This window comes from Mus caroli, unplaced genomic scaffold (assembly GCF_978045245.1).
Source record: "Mus caroli unplaced genomic scaffold, Mus_caroli_1 scaffold_13, whole genome shotgun sequence".
Lineage (NCBI taxonomy): Eukaryota > Metazoa > Chordata > Mammalia > Rodentia > Muridae > Mus > Mus caroli.
In genome coordinates, this window is record NW_028227268.1 from 72,660,475 (window position 1) to 72,681,295 (window position 20,821).

At 47.6% G+C, this 20,821-nt stretch overlaps 1 protein-coding gene across 2 annotated transcripts in view; it reads left to right on the plus strand.

Annotated features, from left to right (window-relative positions):
* The window catches only part of Rufy1 (RUN and FYVE domain containing 1), a 42,045-nt gene extending 23,313 nt beyond the window's left edge, over window positions 1-18,732 (plus strand). For both annotated transcript variants that reach the window (XM_021175693.3, XM_021175692.3), the window contains exons 9-18: window positions 303-404; window positions 1,489-1,605; window positions 3,250-3,417; window positions 6,301-6,398; window positions 9,261-9,380; window positions 9,977-10,106; window positions 13,391-13,485; window positions 15,959-16,007; window positions 17,649-17,726; window positions 18,065-18,732. In XM_021175693.3, coding sequence (XP_021031352.1) covers window positions 303-404; window positions 1,489-1,605; window positions 3,250-3,417; window positions 6,301-6,398; window positions 9,261-9,380; window positions 9,977-10,106; window positions 13,391-13,485; window positions 15,959-16,007; window positions 17,649-17,726; window positions 18,065-18,208 — 1,101 coding nt within the window. In that variant the 3' untranslated portion in view covers window positions 18,209-18,732. The remainder of the gene's footprint in view (window positions 1-302; window positions 405-1,488; window positions 1,606-3,249; window positions 3,418-6,300; window positions 6,399-9,260; window positions 9,381-9,976; window positions 10,107-13,390; window positions 13,486-15,958; window positions 16,008-17,648; window positions 17,727-18,064) is intronic.
* Window positions 18,733-20,821: the final 2,089 nt, after the last annotated feature.

Here is a 20,821-nt window from a genome sequence, read left to right on the forward strand (position 1 = left end):
ATAATTTGTATGTGTATGTACATAAATTTTCACTCACATGAAACATGAAATAACTGATTTTGCAATATGGGAAAAAATTGGAGCGGGTACAGAAAGCTAGGATGGGGCGGGTGCAACATAGGTCTCACTACAGAGATGTCGCTGGGACTTTGAACCACACATTCCATATCTGAAGCAAGGAAACAAAACACAAGGCATTGAGGCGCATCATAAACTGTGCAGGAGCTCAGTGTCAGCTCTCAATGTGGGCAGCAAGATTAACTCTGATGTTAAAAAACATGTACGAAATCTTTCTTAATCAGCTTTCAGCTGCAACAGACCGAATTTGTTCCCTACAAAAAGAACAGCAGCAGCTGAGAGAACAGAATGAAGTAATTCGAGAAAGAAGCGAGAAGAGCGTGGAGGTGAGAGGCTGACCTGACAACTGGGCAGTCTTCTTTTCTCTCTCTCTCTCTCTCTCTCTCGTCATTAGTTTCAAGCTTGTAGCTGACCCTTGGCATCGTGAGGGAAAGCTTCAGGGTCCCCCTAAGAACATTGAGTCTCTTGTATGAAATGTCATCACAGTCACAGATGGTCTGCACATGTCCTCCAGGATGCTTTAAACCTCTCCAGATGACCTTGGAAACGGTGGCTTTCCCGGCTTTTCTGGGGAGGAAAGACTGAGCCTGTGCTGTACAGAAGAGTCCCTTTCCCTGTTCCACTGCCTGGTCGCTGAGCCTCCAAAGAGCAAGGCCAGCTGTGATTTAACTGCCCCAGACTTGTATGATCAGAAAGTACCTTCTCGCTGATGTCCCTTCAAGTGTCACTCACAACGCCATGTGGATCACTTAGGACTCCTCAGACTCTAGCGTTTGTATTTCAGGGCTCAGTGCTGGGTGGACTGTCATTCTCTCCCTGCTCCATGGCTGGGCACAGCCTTCCTTCTCCTGCACTTTGTTCCTCCTACACTGCAGATGCCCTGACAGCTGTGAGGTTGCAGCTCTGCCTCACCTGGTGGCTTACGGGTAGAGCTGAGGTCTGAGTCAGCACTGTGCTCGCAGTGTGAGGGATCCAAAGGGAGTCTTTCCCACCAGGAACTGTTGTCCTGTTGTAAAGAAACTTAACTAAATTGTTATACAGATTAACTAAACTGTTATACTGTTTAACTAAACTGTTACACTGTGTAACTCCTTATGAAACTCTGTTGAGTTATCCACATGTGGTAAGCCACAAGCCTATCACTAAAGAGGCAGAAGCAGGAGGATCACAAGTTCAAGTCCTGCCTGAGGTACATAGTGAGCCACTGTTGCACAGTCATACAGAATGTATTGGCCTGCTGGCAGCATCCTTTGTCTTTCAGGTTATTATAGCTCTAAGATCCAGCATGTTTAAAGAGTAGAAAATTATCCTTTTGTTGTTGTTGTTAAGGATTGTGACATGATTTGAAATGTATTGTCCCAAGGTCACTTTCCAACAGTGAGCCGTTCTTGGTGTTCTTGTTTGATTCAGATAACAAAACAGGACACCAAGGTTGAACTGGAGACTTACAAGCAGACCCGGCAGGGCCTGGATGAAATGTACAGCGATGTGTGGAAACAGCTGAAGGAGGAGAAGAAAGTCCGACTGGTGAGACCCAGGGCCTTAGGAAGAGTCTGTCAACTGCCCTCCAGATGAAACCTGTCTACACTCCCGCATGCATGCGCACACCTGCTGGCACTCCTAGAAAGCCGGAAATTGCCCTTTTTAGCTTGGGTCTACCCTGCAGTTCTGTCATCATTTGTGTTGGTCCCCATTGTCTGAGTCTTCCCTAGAGGCTGCTGGGAGTACAGCTCTGGCTCCACTGTCACAGGCTCAGGCCCACTTGTTTCCACGCTGTGCATTGGTAGCCACAGGTCTTTTTCCAACCTAGTTCTTCTGTGTGCTTTCTTGAGTTGACTTCCTGGAATGCATTTGGGACACTGTGTCCTGAGGTACCAGGACAGAAAGAGCCATTTCAGAATCGTGGTACCTGTTCCATGATAAATTCCAAAGTATTCAGAAACTCGTCTTATTCCCTGAGGTCTCCTGGTACTCAGTCACAAGCTAAGCGATCCTGCAGGCCATGGGTTCTGTTTTCTAGTTTGAGATGACCTGGCTTCTAGAACTCGAGGCTCATGTTGCCAAGTCAGTGTGTACCACCCAGCATTGAGTTCCTGAAACTCACTTTGTAGACCAGGCTGGCCTCCTATTTATTTATTTAAAGTATGTGAGTACACTGTAGCTGTCTTCAGACACACACCAGAAGAGGGCACCAGTTCCCATTACAGATGGTTGTGAGCCACCATGTGGTTGCTGGGAATTGAACTCAGGACCTCTGCAAGAGCAGCCAGTGCTCTTAACTGCTGAGCCATCTCTCCACCCCCACATGGAGACATTTTATTAATTATAAAAGATCAGGCCTTAGCTTAGGCTAGCTCCCAACTAGTTCTTATAGCTTAAGTTAACCCATTTATATTTATTTATATTCTGTACATGGCTTGTTACCTCCTCAATTTCTAGCTGAGCCTGGCTCTTTCCCAGAGTCCTTATCTCTGCTGGAAGTCCTGCCTGTTCTCTCCTCCTCTGCTATAGGGCCTTCAGCTCTTTATTAAACCAATCGGAAGGTATTAGAGAGTTTACAAGATATGATGCTGCTGCCTGTAATCAGATCTCTGCAGTCCATAAACCAGCATTTGAATAATACAAAGACAACCTTTACATGGTGCACAAAAGGATCGCCCGGACATTGACTTGATACAGAGCCAGCTTTCACTCCAAAAGAAAAGAGGGGCAGGGCTGGTGAGCTGGCTCAGTGGGTAAGAGCACTGATTGCTCTACTAAAGGTCCTGAGTTCAAATCCCAACAACCACATGGTGGCTCACAATCACCCATAATGAGAGCTGACACCCTCTTCTGGTGTGTCTGAAGTCAGCTACAGTGTGTTTATGTATAATAATAAATAAATCTTTAAAAAAAAAAAAGAAAAGAGGGGCAAAGAGTCAGGTGTGGTGGTGCTGTACTCCTAATAACTCAGGAGCGGAGGCAGGAGGATTATGAGTTAAAGGCCAGCCTAGGTTACACAGTTAGACTCTTTCCAAACTGAGAAGAGGGAAAAGAGAGGAAGAAAAGAAGAAAGGGAAGGGGATTGGGCATGGGGACAGAGGAAGGAGAAAGGAAGGGAGAAGAGAATGAATGAATGAATCCCATCAGACCTTTCTCCTCCTTTGCTTCTCCTTGTACATGTCTTTAAAGGAACTGGAAAAGGAGCTGGAGTTGCAGATTGGAATGAAGACAGAGATGGAGATCGCCATGAAGTTGCTGGAGAAGGACACCCATGAGAAGCAAGACACGCTCGTTGCCCTTCGCCAGCAGCTGGAGGAAGTCAAAGCTATTAACTTACAGATGTTTCACAAAGTTCAGGTGAGAGCTGGCCTCAGGCTGTAACACACACACACACACTGATGCCTTCCAGTGTTATCTTCTTCCTTCCTACAATGTACAGACAAGCCTAATCCTCAACCCCTATGTTATTGTAGTGCTTTGGCTTCTTTGTTTGAGACAGGGTCTCATGGGTAGCTCTGACTGCCCTGGAACTCACAACATAGACCAGGCTAACCTCAAACCCAGAGTTCCACCTGCCTCTGCCTGTGCTGGGGTTGGAAGTATGCACTGCTGTGTCTGCTGTATATATTTGTTTTTAAAGGTTTATTTTTATGTGTGTGTGTACATGTGTGTCTGTGTGAGTGTATGTACACATGTGTGCATGTACCTGAGAAGGCCAGATACCTCAGACTCCTTAGAGCATTTGTGAGCTGCCCAGTGTGGGTGCCGGGACCTCCTGAAGAACCATCTGTTTTAAGATTTTACATTTTTTTTTCAGGTTTTGGCTCATACGGAGACATAATAGTGTGTGTTAGGGAAAGTGCTCCAGTAATCTAGTAGACTGCCGTTGAGCATGGAAGTTTCTCTGTAACAGGGTGAGCCCTTCAGACCTTGCTCTTGGCAGTCACTCAGAGACCTCGGCAGCTTTGCACTTGTGCCTCTGAGAGGGAAGAGAAAAAGGAGCCATCTAGAGTAAGCCAGACCCGTCCTGTCTCCAGGCGAAATGGAGGCTGTACACACGTTGCCTCTGGTGTGCTCCATGGGGGATGTTGATCGTCGTAGCTGCAGGACTCTAGGAACTCCGTCTTTTCTGGGCTGCAGCCCGGTGAGAGAGAGAATGTTTGTTGGTGGGCACATAATTGTCTGTCTCTAGTTAGCCCCAAGAAAGCTTCTGGGAAGTTCTATCCAGACCCCGAATCCTCCTCAGGGCCACAAACTCTGGCTGGCAGCCAGGAACTCTCCAGCAGCCCACATGACCCATGAGCTGGAAGCCAACTGTCCGTCTCACATTGGCCCCTCACAGCCTATGGCGATGAGGTAGAAACAGAGCATTGAGTGTAGAGGACCTGCTTGGAAAAGAGACAAGCACTCAGTCTGAGCAGGGACCGCCCAGACCACAGACCCAAACGTCCTTGGCCACGTTTTGAAGGAGTTCCTGAAGATAAACAGCTTTGGTGGCCAGCCTCTGACTGGTGTCAGTTTTGCTAGCCTGGCATTCGTAATAGAAACCGTATTCCTAAGTATTTCTCTAGCAGACTCTTGGCTCGTTGGCAGTCCTGTCACCTCTGTCACAGGCTCAGGTCACTTCAGTGAATGCGCTTCTTCCTCTTGATCACGGCTTTGCATGACTGTGTCAGGGTTTGAGTCCACACCTGTGTCTGTGTCTCTCTGCTTTATTCATGACTGATCATCCAAAATCCTAGCCTTACGTAGAAAAGACTGGGGTCTGAGTTTCACTACATGGGGCCGCACATACCCTAGACAAGTGCTCTACCCGTGATCCATTCCTCCAGCCTGCAGGAGCTGACTTAACAGGGCTTTTATGGCCAGTGTTTGTTTGTTTGTTTGTTTTGTTGTTATATATACCTGGCTGTACTGGAACTCTGTATGTAGACCAGGCTTGCCTCTGCCTCCCAAGTGCTGGGATTACAGGGATGTGCCTCTGTGCCCGGCCTACTGTTTAGTCTTCTACGTTGGAGGGTCAAGAGAAGTTGCTCATCTAGCCCCTTCCTCTGGATGTGTGCTATGTCTCTCTGCAAACAAGTCAGCTTTGTCCTGGACTCTGCCCTTCTTTCAGAACCTTGCTCAAGCAGCACAGAGCACTGACAGCTGCTGGCACTCTTACCCCCCAGGCACCTCTCCTGGAGCGGTAGCAGTACTGTCACTAACTGTCTTCCAAGTTAGGGTGACAGGGTTATACTAACTGCTTTGCATAACTAGAAAGAACCACCCACTTTCCAGCCTTGTCACATCAGCCTTGACAGGGCCAACCCATCATGTGTGCAGCCTCTGGCCTTAGAGCAGCACTCCCATCTTGACCATCGTGTCTGTCCTACTGATCAGCAGTGCCAACTGTGGCATAGGCAGGTAGTAACTCTTAGACCTCCCCTGAGGCAAGGAGAGTGGGCAGTCTTTGGGAATGCATTTCACCTGTGGCATCCTCATTAACTCTGCAGGCTGCTAGCAGAACTGAACTGAATTAAGCTGTAGAATACCCAGGTGGCATCAGGGTTGATCATGTGGGGTCAGAAGTCTTATTGCTAAGGCTGGTCACCCTCGCCCTTGTTACGCTGTCTTTTCTGCATTTCCTCTGGAGCTCTTTCTTTGAGCTGAATTACACTTAGTGTGCTCTTTCATCTTGTTTTCTTCGGTGATTTCCTTAGTGGAAGAGTCCGTCCAAGACACCCTCTGTGTTGCTTAGGACTTCCTTCCACAGCAGCCTCTCAGTAGCCTGTCATTTTACAGTGTCTTTTGTGACTTCAGAGTGTTGCTTCCTGGTACTGGGTACCTGTTCTGATTAAAACTGGGACATAGTGCGTCTCACAGACATGGCTGAGGACTTGCCCTGCCTCGGGCTGGCTCTTCAGTCCCTGGCAGTCTCTTCTCTTCTGAGCCTCCCTTGCTTGATAGGAAACCGAGGCTGACAAGACCTCCCTTGAGAACCTTCAAGGGGTCACATGAACTGGCAAGTATGCCCAGGCTATGATGCTACTCAGGAGCAGAGTTCACACTGACTCCAGGAAGCCAACCCCAGTACCTGCCTCTGCTCTTCTTCGATTGGCAGAGCTGGAGCCTTGACCTGGTTTGTCTTCCAAATACTCTTGAGAGTGTCGTAGAATATGTGTTAACAGTGAGCCCTCTATGTCATGCAGAGATGTGGAAAAGTGGGCAGCTTACAACCTCCTCTCTTTGCTTTGGTAGAGTGCAGAGAGCAGTTTACAGCAGAAGAATGAAGCCATCGCATCTTTTGAAGGAAAAAATACTCAGGTGATGTCCAGCATGAAGCAAATGGAGGAAAGGTAACACTTCCCTGGTAGACATGCCGTCTCTAGAAGGTTCTGGGCGTACTTGGACCTAGAGATAGAGTCCCACTGAGAAGTACAGATAACTTGGGGTCACCATTCTTCCTTGACTACCCTCTGGGGGTACAGCAGCCTTGGTAAGTCAGTCAGCCAGCCTTTTGGCCACTCCATCAGAGTGTCCTCTCAGGATCTGGAACTAGATAGAGTGGATTACCACTGTCACATTGAAATATCGGCTCAGCAGTGGACCACAATGGAGTTCCAGCGACTGAGAGATGACTCAGCAGTTAAGAGCACTTACTTCTTGCAGAAGACCCCAGTTCATTCCCAGCACCCACATTGGGTGGCTCACAGTGACCTTTAACTACAGCTCCATGAGGTCATCTGGCTTCTGCAGACTACACACACACACACAAATAAAATAAATTTTTAAAAAATGATAGCATCAAGGGCTGGAGAGATGGATCGCGGTTAAGAGCACTGTCTCCTCTTCCAGAGATCCTGAGTTCAATTCCCAGCAACCACATGGTGGCTCACAACCATCTGTAATGAGGTCTGATGCCCTCTTATGGCACGCAGATCTACATGCAAATAGAGCACTCATATACAATAAACAAATAAAAATAAACCTTTAAAAAAAAATGATAGCATCCCAATCAGACCTTTGTAGTCAGCTGCTTTTTGAGAGATGCTGACTCCAAACAAAGGTGGTCTTTTGGATAATTAGTATCAGAGCAATTGGTACTTCATCTACAGACAGTGACTCTCAACCCTCTAAAATGACAGAACAGCTGCCTCAAAGAAGACAGTAAATTTCAATGTAAAACTAAAAGCTGTAAGTCTTTTAGAAGGAAACAGGAAACGCTGCATGGCCTACGTCTTAGGGTTCTTTTTCTGTGAAGAGACACTATGACCATGGCATTTCTTTTTTTTTTTTTTAATTCATGTATGTGAGTACACTGTCGCTGTCTTCAGACACCAGAAAAAGGCGTCAGATCTCATTACAGATGGTGGTGAGCCACCATGTGGTTGCTGGGAATTGAACTCAGGACTGGAAGAACAGTCAGTGCTCTTAACCGTTGAGCCATCTCTCCAGCCTGACCATGGCAATTCTTTTGGTTTTTTGAGACAGGGTTTTTCCTGTGTAGGCCTGACTGTCCTGGAACTCACTCTGTAGATCAGGCTGGCCTCAAACTCAGAAATACGCCTGCCTCTGCCTCCTGAGTGCTGGGCTTAAAGGCAGGTGCCACCACTGCCTCGCAGGCGAACATTTAACATTTAAGGAAAACATCTAACTGGGGCTGGCTTACGGCTTCAGAAGCTTAGTCCCTCAACAGCATGGCGGGAAGCGTTGTGGCAGGCAGGCAGGCAGGCATGATGCTGGAGAATGAGCAGAGAGTTCTACAACTGGATCAGTAGGCAGCAAGAAGAGAGAGAGAGACATGCTGGGCCTGGCTTGAGCATTTGAAACCCCAACGCCCACTCCCAGTGATAGACTTCCTCCAACAAGGCCACACCTCCTAATCCCTGCCAGGTAGTCCCTAGAGACCAAGCCAAGTACATGAGCCTCTGAGGACCATTTCTATTCAAACCACCACAACCTATAAGAGAAAACCTGGGTGAATTTAGACTCTATCAAAATCCTAAACCTACTAGCCTTTAATCCCATCACTCAGGAGGCAGAGGCAAGTGGATCTCTGAGTTAGAGGCTAGCCTGGTCTACAGAGTGAGTTCCAGATCAGCCAGGGTTACACAGAGAAACCCTGTCTCAAAAATCCAAAAGAAAAAAAAAAAAAAAGTAATATTATTGTGGTGGTTTGAATATGCTTGGCATAGGGGGTGACACTATTAGGAGTGTGGCCTTGTTGGAGGAAGGGCGTCACTGTGGGGGTGGGCTTTGATATCCTTCTCCTAGCTGCCTAGAAGCCAATCTTCTGTTTGCCTTTGGAACAAGATGTAGAACTCTCTAAACTCCTCTAGCACCATGCATGTCTAGACATTGTTATGCTCCTGCCATGATGATAATGGACTGAACCTCAGAACCAGTAAGCCAGCCCCATTTAAATGTTGTCCCTTATAAGAGTTGCCTTGGTCATGGTGTCTGTTCACAGCAATAAAGCCCTAAGACAAATATCAATATAATAATAATACTTTAAACTTTCATCCTATGAAAGGTAGTTGAAAGTATTAAAAGGAATTATTATGAATTTAGTGGAAATTTGAATAAATATCTGCCAGTGAACTTGTAGTAGACTATATAAAGAACCCTAGCAAGCCAAACAATTCAACTAGAAACAGATGGAGCTGGGGGGCTTGCCGCGGGAGAGCGCAAGGACCTGAATTCAGATCCTTAGAACCCACACGAAACCGGGGGCGGGGCACAGATAAAAAAAATGGAATGCCTATGGCAGGATAGGAGGCAAAGAAAGCCGAGTCCTTGGAAGCCTGTGGACCAGAAGCCTGTGCACACAGTGGCAGATACAGATCTGCCTCAGCAAGGGGAAGATTGGCGCCTCAGGCAATCCTCTAACCTCCACGTGCGCATGCCTCTCATCCTAGCACTGAAGCAGCTTCTGCCATCGCATAGATGCCCTGCCAGGTGATAAGCTGTGCGTGGTGTGCACTGAGGCTAAGGCAGGAAGATCATGAGTTTGAAACCAGTCTGAACTAGGTAGCAACTTCAAGACATACCTAAGCTACAGAACAAGACGCTATCTCAAGAGAAAAGAAAGAAAAAGAAAAGAAAGGAGGGAAGGAGGAAGGGGGAGTTGCAGCTCAAGCTGAAAGCTTTTAGTTACTAGAGGCGAGCCTTTCCTTGCAAAGATAGAATCTGTCTGTGTGTGCTTGCATTGTCTCTAGGTTACAGCAGGCGGAACGGGCCAGGCAGGCGGCAGAAGAGCGAAGCCACAAGTTGCAGCAGGAGCTCAGCGGAAGAGGCAATGCCCTGCAGCTCCAGCTGTCCCAGCTGCAGGGCCAATGGTGAGGATCTGGGCAGTGCCGGGTCAGCTCGAGAGGACCAGGAGGTGGCTACCTACTTACCTTCTTGTCTCCATCAAGAGTAGGAGATAGCCAGTCCCTCTCCTGAGTTCACCCTTGCAAGGCTAGGTGTGAGAGTGTGTCAGGTATAACACCCAAACCTGGTTCACAAAGACAACTGAGCAGGCAGACTCCAGGAGCCAACTGTGTCCTCAGCCCCCTTGGCTAGGGAAGGATGAGTCAGTATCCAGCCAAACTCACCCCTGACCTTGGTCCCTCTCTCCCCACTCTTTGGTATCTTCCGGTCTGCTGAATGTCCGCTGTAAGAAGCAGACAATACTGAACTTAGCTGCTGCTCAGGTCCTTGTGTTTTCCTCTCATTGGCATCATAGCCAAGCGTGTACCTGGCAGCTCCTAGCCTTTGGTGGGGGCTCAAGTAGCCAGAGGAGAAGGAGGCAGTGGCGTGGTTTCACTCTTTATAAGTTTTCATGTCCATGTGGTTACTCAGATGGTTCCCAGATCTTGTATGGTAGATTGTGGGTCTTCCATGGAAATCTCCCACTGAAACTAACTGTAGATCACTTTTGGGGAAACAACAGCTCAGGTCTAGAGAAAGAACTGAAGTCAGAAAAAGAACAAAGACAAGCTCTCCAAAGAGAACTACAGCGTGAGAAAGACACCTCTTGTCTGCTCCAGACAGAGCTGCAGCAAGTGGAAGGCCTGAAGAAGGTAAGAGCTGCCTATGGCCAACACACCCGCCTTCAGCACTGGGCCCTGTCCAGGACCTCCACAAAGGCCAGTCCCTCTCCTGCCTCTGTGTGGGAGCAGGGTCAGGGGCAGTGTTTTACCCCAACAGAGAGTCTGTCCTAAGAGGCGAGCGAGCTAGCGAGCAAGTGGTAAGCTTGAGAGTGAGAATGAAGGCAGAGGAGAGGGAAGGCTGGGAAGAGCAGATAGGAAACAGAGGCCTCGGGGAGGGCCACGGCAGCTACCAAGGAAGCAGGCGGTGCCTGGCAGCTGGGCTTAGGATCGGCTGCTGTATGGAGAGCTGGTGCAGACAAGTCAGCATTTTCAGCAAACGCCTGCGCACATGACCTTCTCCCCAGAAGTTAGTGAGCCACTTTCCCAAAGCTCAAGTCAGCCCAGGATGCAGACAGAACCAGACCCCATAGTCATCCCGTGTTCCATCCCCTTCTGGCATGGGTCAGTCCTCTGGAGTCCCCGGTGTCACTTTCAGGAATGTTCTGGATCCTGTGAGCATGAGTGGAGTGTTGACCTAGTGACATTCTTGTCGTCGGAGCAGACCTCTTGGGAAACTCGGCTGATTGCAGTCTGCTGGACTGGTTTCCTGGATACCTCCAGGCATCCTGAGCATGAGGCTTCCAGACCCAGACCCCGCCTGGACAAAGGGAAGGAAGGGGCTTGAGCCAGGCTAGCCCCAGAGAGCAGACGGGAGGAAACTGCACATGAAAGGTCCTAGAAAGTGTCTCTGTCATTGAGCATACCCACCTCAAAAACCTTCAGTCTGCATTTGAATTGTACACATAACTGTAGACTTGATGCTGTCAGTGAAGGGGCAGACACACTCACAGTCCCCATGGTCACGCTAACTTTTTCATTTTAAGACAAGGTCTCACTGTGTTGCCCTTGCTGGCGAGCAACTTGATATGTAGAGCAAACTGGATTTGAACTCACAGAGATCTGCCTTCTTCCACCTGGTGTGCGTGCAGCCCCTTCATCTTTTAGAGACCTTGACATAGACAAATCCAGGGTTTGTGACTTTAGTGAAGAAAAGAATTCCAGGACTAATTAATACAAAGCAGTTGGGGTTTTATTAAAAATCTTTTTAGAAACACTTTTATTACATGTATTGCGTGTATGTCTATACATGTGCACATGTGACAGAGGACAGCTTGCAGGTATCAGTTTTCTCCTTCCACTAAGTGTGTCTTAGAGGTCAAAGTCAAGTTGTCAGACTTGGTGAAAAATATCTTAATCCACTACTCAAAGATTTTCTTCTCTTTCTCCAAAGATACTTTAAAATAGACTTTAAAGCTGTTTGGTGGTGGTGCACGTCTTTAATCTCAGCCTTTGGGAGGCAGAGGCAGGTGGATCTCTAAATTAGAGGCCAACGTGTTTTACAAGGTTGAGTTCCAGGACAGCCAGAGCTATACAAAGAAACCATGTCTCAAAATAGGTAGATAGATAGGTAGGTGGGTGGGTGGGTGGGTGGATGGATGGATGGATGGATGGATGGATGGATGGATGGATGGGTAGGTAGGTAGGTAGGTAGGTAGGTAGGTAGGTAGGTGGATGGATGAATGGATGGATGGGTGGGTAGGTAGGTAGGTAAGTGGATGGATGGATGGATGGAGATAGATAGATGGATGAATAGATAGATAGATAGAGAGAGAGGTAGATGGATGGATGGATGGATAGGTAGGTAGATAGATAGATAGATAGATAGATAGATAGATAGATGATAGATAGGTAGGTAGATAGATAGATGATAGATAGGTAGGTAGATAGAGAGGTAGATGGATGGATGGATGGATGGATGGATGGATGGATGGATGGATAGGTAGATAGATAGATAGATGATAGGTAGGTAGATAGATAGGTGATAAAACAGACTTTAGAGCCAGTGGGATGGCTGAGCAGATGAAGGAGCTTGCCTTTAAGTCTGACCACCTGGGTTCAATCCCAAAACCCACAGGATAAAAGGAGAGAACAGACTTCTGAGGGCTATCCTCTGACATCCACATATGTATACCCATATCCATGTACTCACATGCAGACACACAAAGAAATGTTTTCTATTTTGAAGCAAGACAAGTTTGTATAAAGTTGGTCTGTGTACATTCCAGATCGCTGTCGGGGGAGTGATTTGTACGTTGTTTCGGGACAAGGTCTCTTATAGCCCAGGCAGATCTCAAGCTCAGTATACAGTAGAGGAACACATTGAACACTTAGTACTGTCTCCTACCACATCCAGCCCAGATAACTGCTTTTAAAACCATGCCTTCAGTAGGCGCTCAAGACATGCAAAGCTTTGCTTGTCCATTGGGATGATTGTTTTGGGTTTTAAGACAGCAACTATGTAGACAGGGTCTCACTCTGTAGACCAGGCGGGCTGGGTCGCATAGAGATCCGCCTGCTTCTCTGTCCTACGTGCTGGGATTAAAGGTGTGAAGTGTGTGCCACCAGAAGCCAGCATGAGCAGAGTAACTGCTCCTTTTTTGTTTATTGTTTGTTTGTTTGTTTGTTTGTTTTTAGAGATAAGGTTGCTATGTATAGCCTTGGCTGTCCTAAAACTCGCCTCTGCCTCCTGAATGCTGGATTAAAAGTGTATACCACCATGAGCTGGTAAAATGGCTTAGCAGTTAAAAACATTGGCTATTCCTCCAGAGGTCCTGAGTTTAATCCCAGCAACCACAGGGTGCCTCATAACCACATATAAAGGACTTTGATGCCTTCCTCTGGCAAGTAGGTGTGCATGCAGATAGAGTACTACATTTAAAAATCCATGAATAAATACATTTTTAAAAATAATAATTTGTAAAAAGTGTATGCCACCATGCTCAATTCTGGTAACTTCTTTTGTTTTTGTTTTTTTGTTTTTCGAGACAGGGTTTCTCTGTGTAGTCCTGGCTGTCCTGGAACTCACTCTGTAGACCAGGCTGGCCTCGAACTCAAAAATCCGCCTGCCTCTGCCTTCTGAGTGCTGGGATTAAATATGTGCGCCACCACACCCGGCCTGGTAACTGTTCTTAATTGGCCTGTGCTCTTGTATCTAGTTAAAAGCCACTTATAGTTGTTTGAGCCCAGGCTGGTCTCAAACTCACTGTCTCCCCTGCCCATAGCTGGTGTGAAGTCATCCACCCACAAGAGCTGATAGTAATGCTACAAAACAGTTTTTTGCTTTTGCAAGACATTCTGCTCTCCTGGCCACAGTGCTTACCAGACCTTTACAGAGGAAAATGCAGTGTGTGTGACATGTGGCTTGTCTGTTGCAGGAGCTGCGGGAGCTCCAAGATGAGAAGGCAGAGTTACGGAAGGTCTGTGAGGAGCAGGAGCAAGCCCTCCAGGAAATGGGACTACACCTTAGCCAGTAAGAGCCACCCACATGCAAGGCTGGATCTGTGCACCTTCCGCCTAGTGCAGGAGGAGCCGGCCGGGTCTCAGGAGGCAGCTATGTGGTTCCTTGTCCTTTGACCAGACCCTGGCAGACCTGTCTGGTCTAAGAGAAGAAAAGTTCCTCTTGCACCCCTCAAGACCAGAGCCTTGGGGAATTGTGACAGTACAGCCAGGATATGTGTGACCAGAAGAGGTTTAGAGATGGAAAACAAACGAGAGAAAGCTAGAAAAGTTCAAGAAGTATGAGAATGTGCACAACCGGTTTTGTCTGCAAAGTTGGAAGGTCTCCTATTAAATTTACTTATTTTATGTGTATGAGTACACTGTGGCTGTGCAGATGGTTGTGAGCCATCATGTGGTTGCTGGGAATTGAACTCAGGACCTCTGCTCCCTCTGGCCCCTCTTGCTCCGGCCTAAAGATTTATTTATTATTTGTAAGTACACTGTAGCTGACTTCAGACACACTAGAAGAGGGAGTCCGATCTCATCTCGGATGGTTGTGAGCCACCATGTGGTTGCTGGGAATTGAACTTAGGACCTTTGGAAGAACAGTCAGTGCTCTTAACCACTGAACCATCCCTCCAGCCCCCTGTTCTGTTTTTTAAAGAATTTATTTTTATTAAGTATGGAAATAGTATATGCACATAAGTGCTGGTGCCCTCAGAGGCCAAGGGTATTGAGGTTCCTGAAGCTGGAGTTACAGGCAATTGTGAGCCACCTGACATGGTTGCTGGGGACTGAACTCAGGTCCCCAAGAAAAGCAGTGAGTGCTCTTAACTACTGAGTCTCTCCCTCTCCAGCCCCAAGGCTTATACACATGAGATGCTAGAGGTTGACCCCAGGGCATGAGTTCTGTCACTTCTGCTTCGTCCCAACCCTTGGTGTTTGGTACAGTCTTACTATGTAGCCTAGGCTAGCCTTGAACTTCTAGTCCTCCTTCCAAAGCCTCATACCAGGATTAGATCCTGCCCCCCTATGCTGGATGGAAGGTCTCCTATCAGTAAAGGGAACATTCTGCCTTTGTCCTCTCTCAGAGGCTCACTCACTATTCTCTCTCAACATCTTCCTAGAGATGCACAGGACTACTGGTGGGCCACAGCCCACCCTGAGCCCTAACCTTTTCTACATGTTCCACGCTGCCTTCTCTTGACCTGGTACTTGCCATGTTCTCCCCTTTTCCCCACTCTGTCCTCCTCTCCCTGAACAAACACAAAACCCATGGCTGTCCCGTGCCAAGCTCAGGTGAACTCCTTGGGCAGCCCAGGAGCACTCACCAGACGTGGAACTGGCTGAAAAGGTTTATACCTGGCGTTTCCTTCTGCTGGTCCCCACAACAGATGGGTACAAAGTAGAGTCACACCTCAGAGACGTGGGTTTCTGACTTTGGGGCTGTCTCAGTGCTACCACCTGACCTAGCTTTGGAATCCTACCTGGAGATGCTCAGTCACTGTGTCCCTCAAAGCCATGCTGTGTGGCTGTGCCTGAGTTAGGTGTACATGCAACCCAGACAGGACTGCCCAAGTAGCCACTTCGCCATAGCTCCCCTTCCTGCAAGCCTATGCCAGGACAGCCTCTGAGCCAGTCAGTCTGCTGGCCTTTTTCTGCAGCTTGACAGGAAAGGAGATACCTGCTGATCCGTAATGAAGGCTATGGTGTGGTCTTCCGAATGTTTTGATGCTATTTTTAAGCTCTGGGGAAATTCAGCCTATCTCTCAGAAATCTACCCCTTGGATACCTAGCAATCTAAGGTGTTTAAACCTAATCAGCTTTTTTTTTTAAAATATTTATTTTTATTTATTATTATATGTAAGTACACTGTAGCTGTCTTCAGACACACCAGAAGAGGGCGTCAGGTCTCATTACGGATGGTTGTGAGCCACCATGTGGTTGCTGGGATTTGAACTCTGGACCTTCGGAAGAGCAGTCGGGTGCTCTTACCCACTGAGCCATTTCACCAGCCCCCCCACTAATCAGCTTTTTAAGAAGGCCCAAGGCCTGCTCCTTCTGGAGCCCAATGGGCTGGGCACCTCCCAAGAAGCCGGGAGATTGAAGTCTCTACTGAGAGTGCCAGTTAGGCCTGTACTTCCTGGCCTTCCATAAGTACATTAAATGTGGAGACAGTTAGGCAGAGAAGCCAGAATCCCAGGCTTCCAGAGCTCGTTCACCATTCTTTAATGGGCAGCTACTTCAGTTCTTTTGACCCTGTGGGCTTGACAATTTCCTTATAGGCTACATAGCCCCAGGCTTTGCAGACACATGAGCCAGGGGGGATGAAATACAACTGCAGGTCACACAAAAATGGGAAGTATTTTTAAAGCACCCCTGTTTCATCCTTCCACTCCAGGGTCCATCTGTACCCCGACCCCTACCCTCACCCCCAGCCATAGGCAGTACATAAGCTGTGTCTTAATCTTTCACTGCTGAAAAAATTGTCTTTATTTTTGCAGGTCCAAACTGAAGATGGAAGACATAAAGGAAGTAAATAAGGCACTGAAGGTATTAGATAAAATCACATATACCAGCAAAGTCACAGCTGAGTGTGGTGCAGTGCTGTAAACTCAACACCGGAGGCAGAGGCTACAAAGCACTGAGTTGAAGGCTAGCCTACTCTACATAGCAAGCTCAAGGCTAACTAGGGTTCCATAGTGAGACTGTCTCATTAAAAATAAAGACTGCTCAAAGTGCCCTCCCCCAACACACACACAGTGGTGACAGCACAGTGCCCAGGCATGAGATGTAGTACTGCAGTGGACAGGCATGAGCTGGAGACTCATCTGCTGGTGACTGTTCTTCTAAGACCTAAACCCAAGCCCTTGGTAGGTGCTATGCCCGTTGGCTGTCTCTGACCTTCTGTGTGCTTAAGTTAGCAGACAGCTGGGTCTCTGCTCTGCATATCCACAAGGTGCAGACAGAGGGGCCTGACTCACCCAGTTGCCACAGTAGAGCAGAGGCTGAAAGTCAGACTGGGGCTCCTTCAAAGGTGGGAGGTGCAGCCACCTCTAGCCCAGCAGGAGTGTGGATCTTGGGCTGCTCCTGCCTTTAATGCATTGCCTTGATTATAATTGTTGGAAGCTGCCTGTCTTGTTATGCAGTGTTTGCATGACAGTGGCAGCAGACAGCTCCAGAAGGGCTTTCTACAGTGAGGGTGAGTACCTTAGGTAGCCCCAGCAGCCTGCTTCCCTAGTAAAGGGTGTGTCAAAGGGCCCTTTACCCTTCTGATAACCTACAGAATTCTTTTTTTTTTTTTTTTTTTTGGTTTTTCGAGACAGGGTTTCTCTGTGTAGCCTTGGCTGTCCTGGAACTCACTTTGTAGAGCAGGCTGGCCTCGAACTCAGAAATCCGCCTGTCTCTGCCTCCCGAGTGCTGGGATTAAATGCGTGCGCCACCACGCCCGGCTAACCTACAGAATTCTTAAGGGAGAATACATTTCAGATCAGTTTTTCCCGGTTAAAAACTTGCAAGACATCCTCTTCCAGAGACTCCATTTTTATTTCTGTAAAGTAGCTAAGCTGTTTCCCAAGGCCATTGAGGAGCTAGGGCTGGGTGTGCAGAGCTTCCCTGGACTAAAAGCATCCCTCCCCTGCATGTCACCTTTATGCACAGGTCCATGTCACTTGTTTGAGCTTAGCTCAGATCTGGTTAGCCTTCCCTCCTGCCAATGTAGCTAGTCATGGGATCATGCCTTGGGCCAGACACGGGGTTGAAGGCATCAGAGTTTGACTGTGGTGACCTCAGCTACAGGTAACTTAAGAAAACAGGGGAGCCAGGTAATGGTGGCCCACACTTTTAATCCCAGCACTTGGGAGCCAGAGACAGTCGGTTCTCTGAGTTCAAAGCCAGCCCGGTCTGTAGAGTGAATTTCAGGACAGCCAGGGTTGCACAGAGAAATTGTCTCAAAACAAACAGGACAGGGAAGTGTCTTGGGTGAATCGTGCCTTGGTGGAGGCCAGGCTGCTGAGAGCAGACACGTTATGGATCTGTGAATCCCACCTGCAGCATGTATGAGAGTGGACTTTATTGTCTTGGAAAGCAGCCAGGCCTGGAAAGGAAATTTGGCAGTCATGAAAAAGTAGATACAACCAACTAGGGACAGACATAGACATGAGGTGGAGTTCTTAGGTGTTCTTTCTTCCTCAGGGCCACACATGGTTGAAAGATGACGAGGCAACACATTGTAAGCAGTGTGAGAAGGACTTCTCCATTTCCCGGAGGAAGGTATGTAGGAGTCGCTCCTGGGTTCCCTGGAAAAGCCTGGCTTTTCACTATAGCTCTGCCCGTGAGTCTGCTAGAGGCCCTTGCCCGGGGGTCTCTAATGACTGGCATGGGTGGGGCAGTGAGCTTTCTGTGTAGAACTGCTGTATACACCACTGGCAGCCCTCTGTATGCAGCAGGACCAATTGTTTGACTGACTTAGGCTAACCACCTAATCAGAAGAGGTTGTCTATGACATGAGTCTATGACATAGCCATTTATAGAAGCCACGATTTTCAAAGCATGGTAGGTGTGGAGTCCCACCTCCCAGTAGTCTTAACTGCCATTGTCCTGTCTTCTAGCACCACTGCCGAAACTGTGGCCACATTTTCTGCAACACCTGCTCTAGCAACGAGCTGGCCCTGCCCTCCTACCCTAAGCCAGTGCGCGTGTGTGACAGCTGTCATACCCTGCTACTGCAGCGCTGCTCCTCCACTGCCTCCTGAAGCCATCAGTCCCACCCACCAGCAGGGACCTTAACCTGTTGACCTCCATCCCCAGAGTGGAGGAAAGCCTCAGGTACAGTGCCAAACTTGGGATCTCCAGAAACCTGTAGGGACCCAAGAGAATCAAAGGAAAGAATGAAACCTTCACCAGGCTGTCAGCCTCGGAAGAGAATGCCAAGTGGCAGCTGAGCACTTTTCCATGGTTTCTATGGAGCCAGATCCTCTAGACAGACACTTCTGTGTCCTCGGTTAAATCCTGGCTTTGGTACAGGTGCAACTTCATAATTTTGCTACTGTCACTTTCACTTTTCAAAGGATTAACCTGTTGTGCAGCAGTTGCACTAGTACAGAATCCTTTCTCTTTCCTACCCACGTCCCACAGAAACCTTGATTTCTGCTGTGCTTTGAACCTTGTGGGTCTGTCGGTGTGCCTTGTCTGCTTCGGCATCCAGCATTTGCCATCATACCCCTGCCAACACCTACCGTCAGCCCTGCAATAAAATCCTTTATTTTTCACTCTTGTACAGACAAAGTGCTGGCCTCCAGCTTGCTTGTGGAGGGCTCAGCAAGGCCTGGGGAGGAGGGCCTGCTGGGTCTGAGCTCTTCAGCTCAGTGTTGCTTGGACTCAGGTTGCTCTACCCAGGTGAACCAAAGCCTGTCACCAAAATCCAAGTGAGTTATTTACACAGATGCCTGACTCAAAGTGGGGTTACATCCACGTTGCAGTCAAGTAGAAATGAGCCAATAATGACCACAGTACAGTCTCTCTTAGCCTGCCTTGAAAGTACTCAAAACCCTGAGCCTGCAAAAAAAGCAGACCTCGGGCAGGGCAGTGGTGGTGCATGCCTTTAATCCTAGCACTTGGGAGGCAGAGACAGGCAATTTCTGAGTTCAAAGCCAGCCTGGTCTACAGAGTTCCAGGACAGGCAGGGCTACACAGAGAAACCCTGTCTCAAAAAAACAAACAAACAAAAAATAATAAAATAAATAATAAAAAAAGCAAACCATTAACATCTTTTCGTTTTAAGACAAAGTCTCAAATAGCCTGGTCTGTTTCAAAATTCAAATTTAGCCAAGAATTGGCTTGAACTTATCCTCTTGCCTCTGCCTCCCAAGTACTGGAATTACAAACACGTGCCACCATGTCAAACATACAAAGCCTATTTTATAGATGTTGGGTTATCTCAATAATTTACTGAAAACTAGCTGTATAAGTACTTCTACACCATGGCAAAGTTGAGTTATTCATCAGGACCATGTAGCTTCAGGAGACTTGCAGTGCTAGCACACACATCTGTGGCCATGTAGACTGTCCATCTTCCTATGGTCCCACCCAGTGCAAGTTCACATATCCCTCACAAGGCCAATGTTCTCAGGCCTATTTGGGAAAAAGGTGCCAGGGTGCATGTCAGATGTGGTTACTAGATGTTCTCCCCACCATGTGGGGATCAAACTCAGGTCATTAGGTTTTGCAGTAAACCACCTTTACTCAATGAGCCATCTTGCTGGCCTGACTCTGAAGGTTAGAATAAATACTGTAACATCTAGCCACACATGGCAGTCCGTCCATCTGTCTTCCAGACCTTGTACTTTGCGGCCCTTCTATACCTAATCCCTTGTTCACAAATAACACCTTCACTGTTTACCAATTCCCTGACCTGTTTATTGTCCAGACTTGGCCCAACCAATCCAAGCCTGTATCTCCTGCCTCCCATTTCAGCCAGTACCGGTACTGGTGCTTTACTTTCTGAAAGATTTTCCATGTTTTGCAGATGAGAAACAGGATATAATTAGGCCCCTGCCTCTTCCCCAACCCCCTTTTACCCCAAGTCCTATATATAGCAAAGACTACATCAGGCTTTAAAATCACATCTGAATAGCTCCCATGCTTAGTTAAACCCAGTGAGAAAACACAGTAAAAAATCGCAAAAGGAGTCCACTCCTTTTCTACCTGAGCCCATTTTCTAACCTCAAATAAGACCCAATTTTCCCACAAAGTTCACATACTGCAAATAACCTCCAGCTTGCTGGGAACTTTAGTCATTAACTTGTGTCACATTTTCATCTGTGCACAAAAAAAAGGAAGCAGGGTAACACCACCCATTTCCATGCTACAGATCCTTCAGTAAAAACATCAAGTCCCACCAACACCTAGCACATACATGCCATTCCAATTTCTTCTCTCTTATCCTTTCCTCAGCTTCAACTCCACACCAAGTTAACATATTACTTTTTCACAATGGATCCAAGTCACCAGTATTTAGCTGCCTGGTCAAGGAAGAATTTTATACTTCCAAGAGCTCTTTCAATCAACTCTTCCAAAAGCTTCAGTGTCTTGATTTAGCTCGTTCATAACTTCCAGCCTGAGCAAAGGCACAGGTGCTCTGCAGTCATGCTGCTCAAGCTGAAATGCAGATTGTAGCTAAACAGACAAGCTTATTACATTATGTGCAGAGACCACAGCATTTCTTTAGTCAGAGCTTGCCTGCCTCTGCTCTGCCTTACTAGTGCTTGGATTAAAGGCATGTGGCACTAAGCCCAGCACTGAATTTAAGATTTTGTGAATGTGGGTATACCATCTAGCAAATGGAGGTCAGAGGACATCTGCAGGAA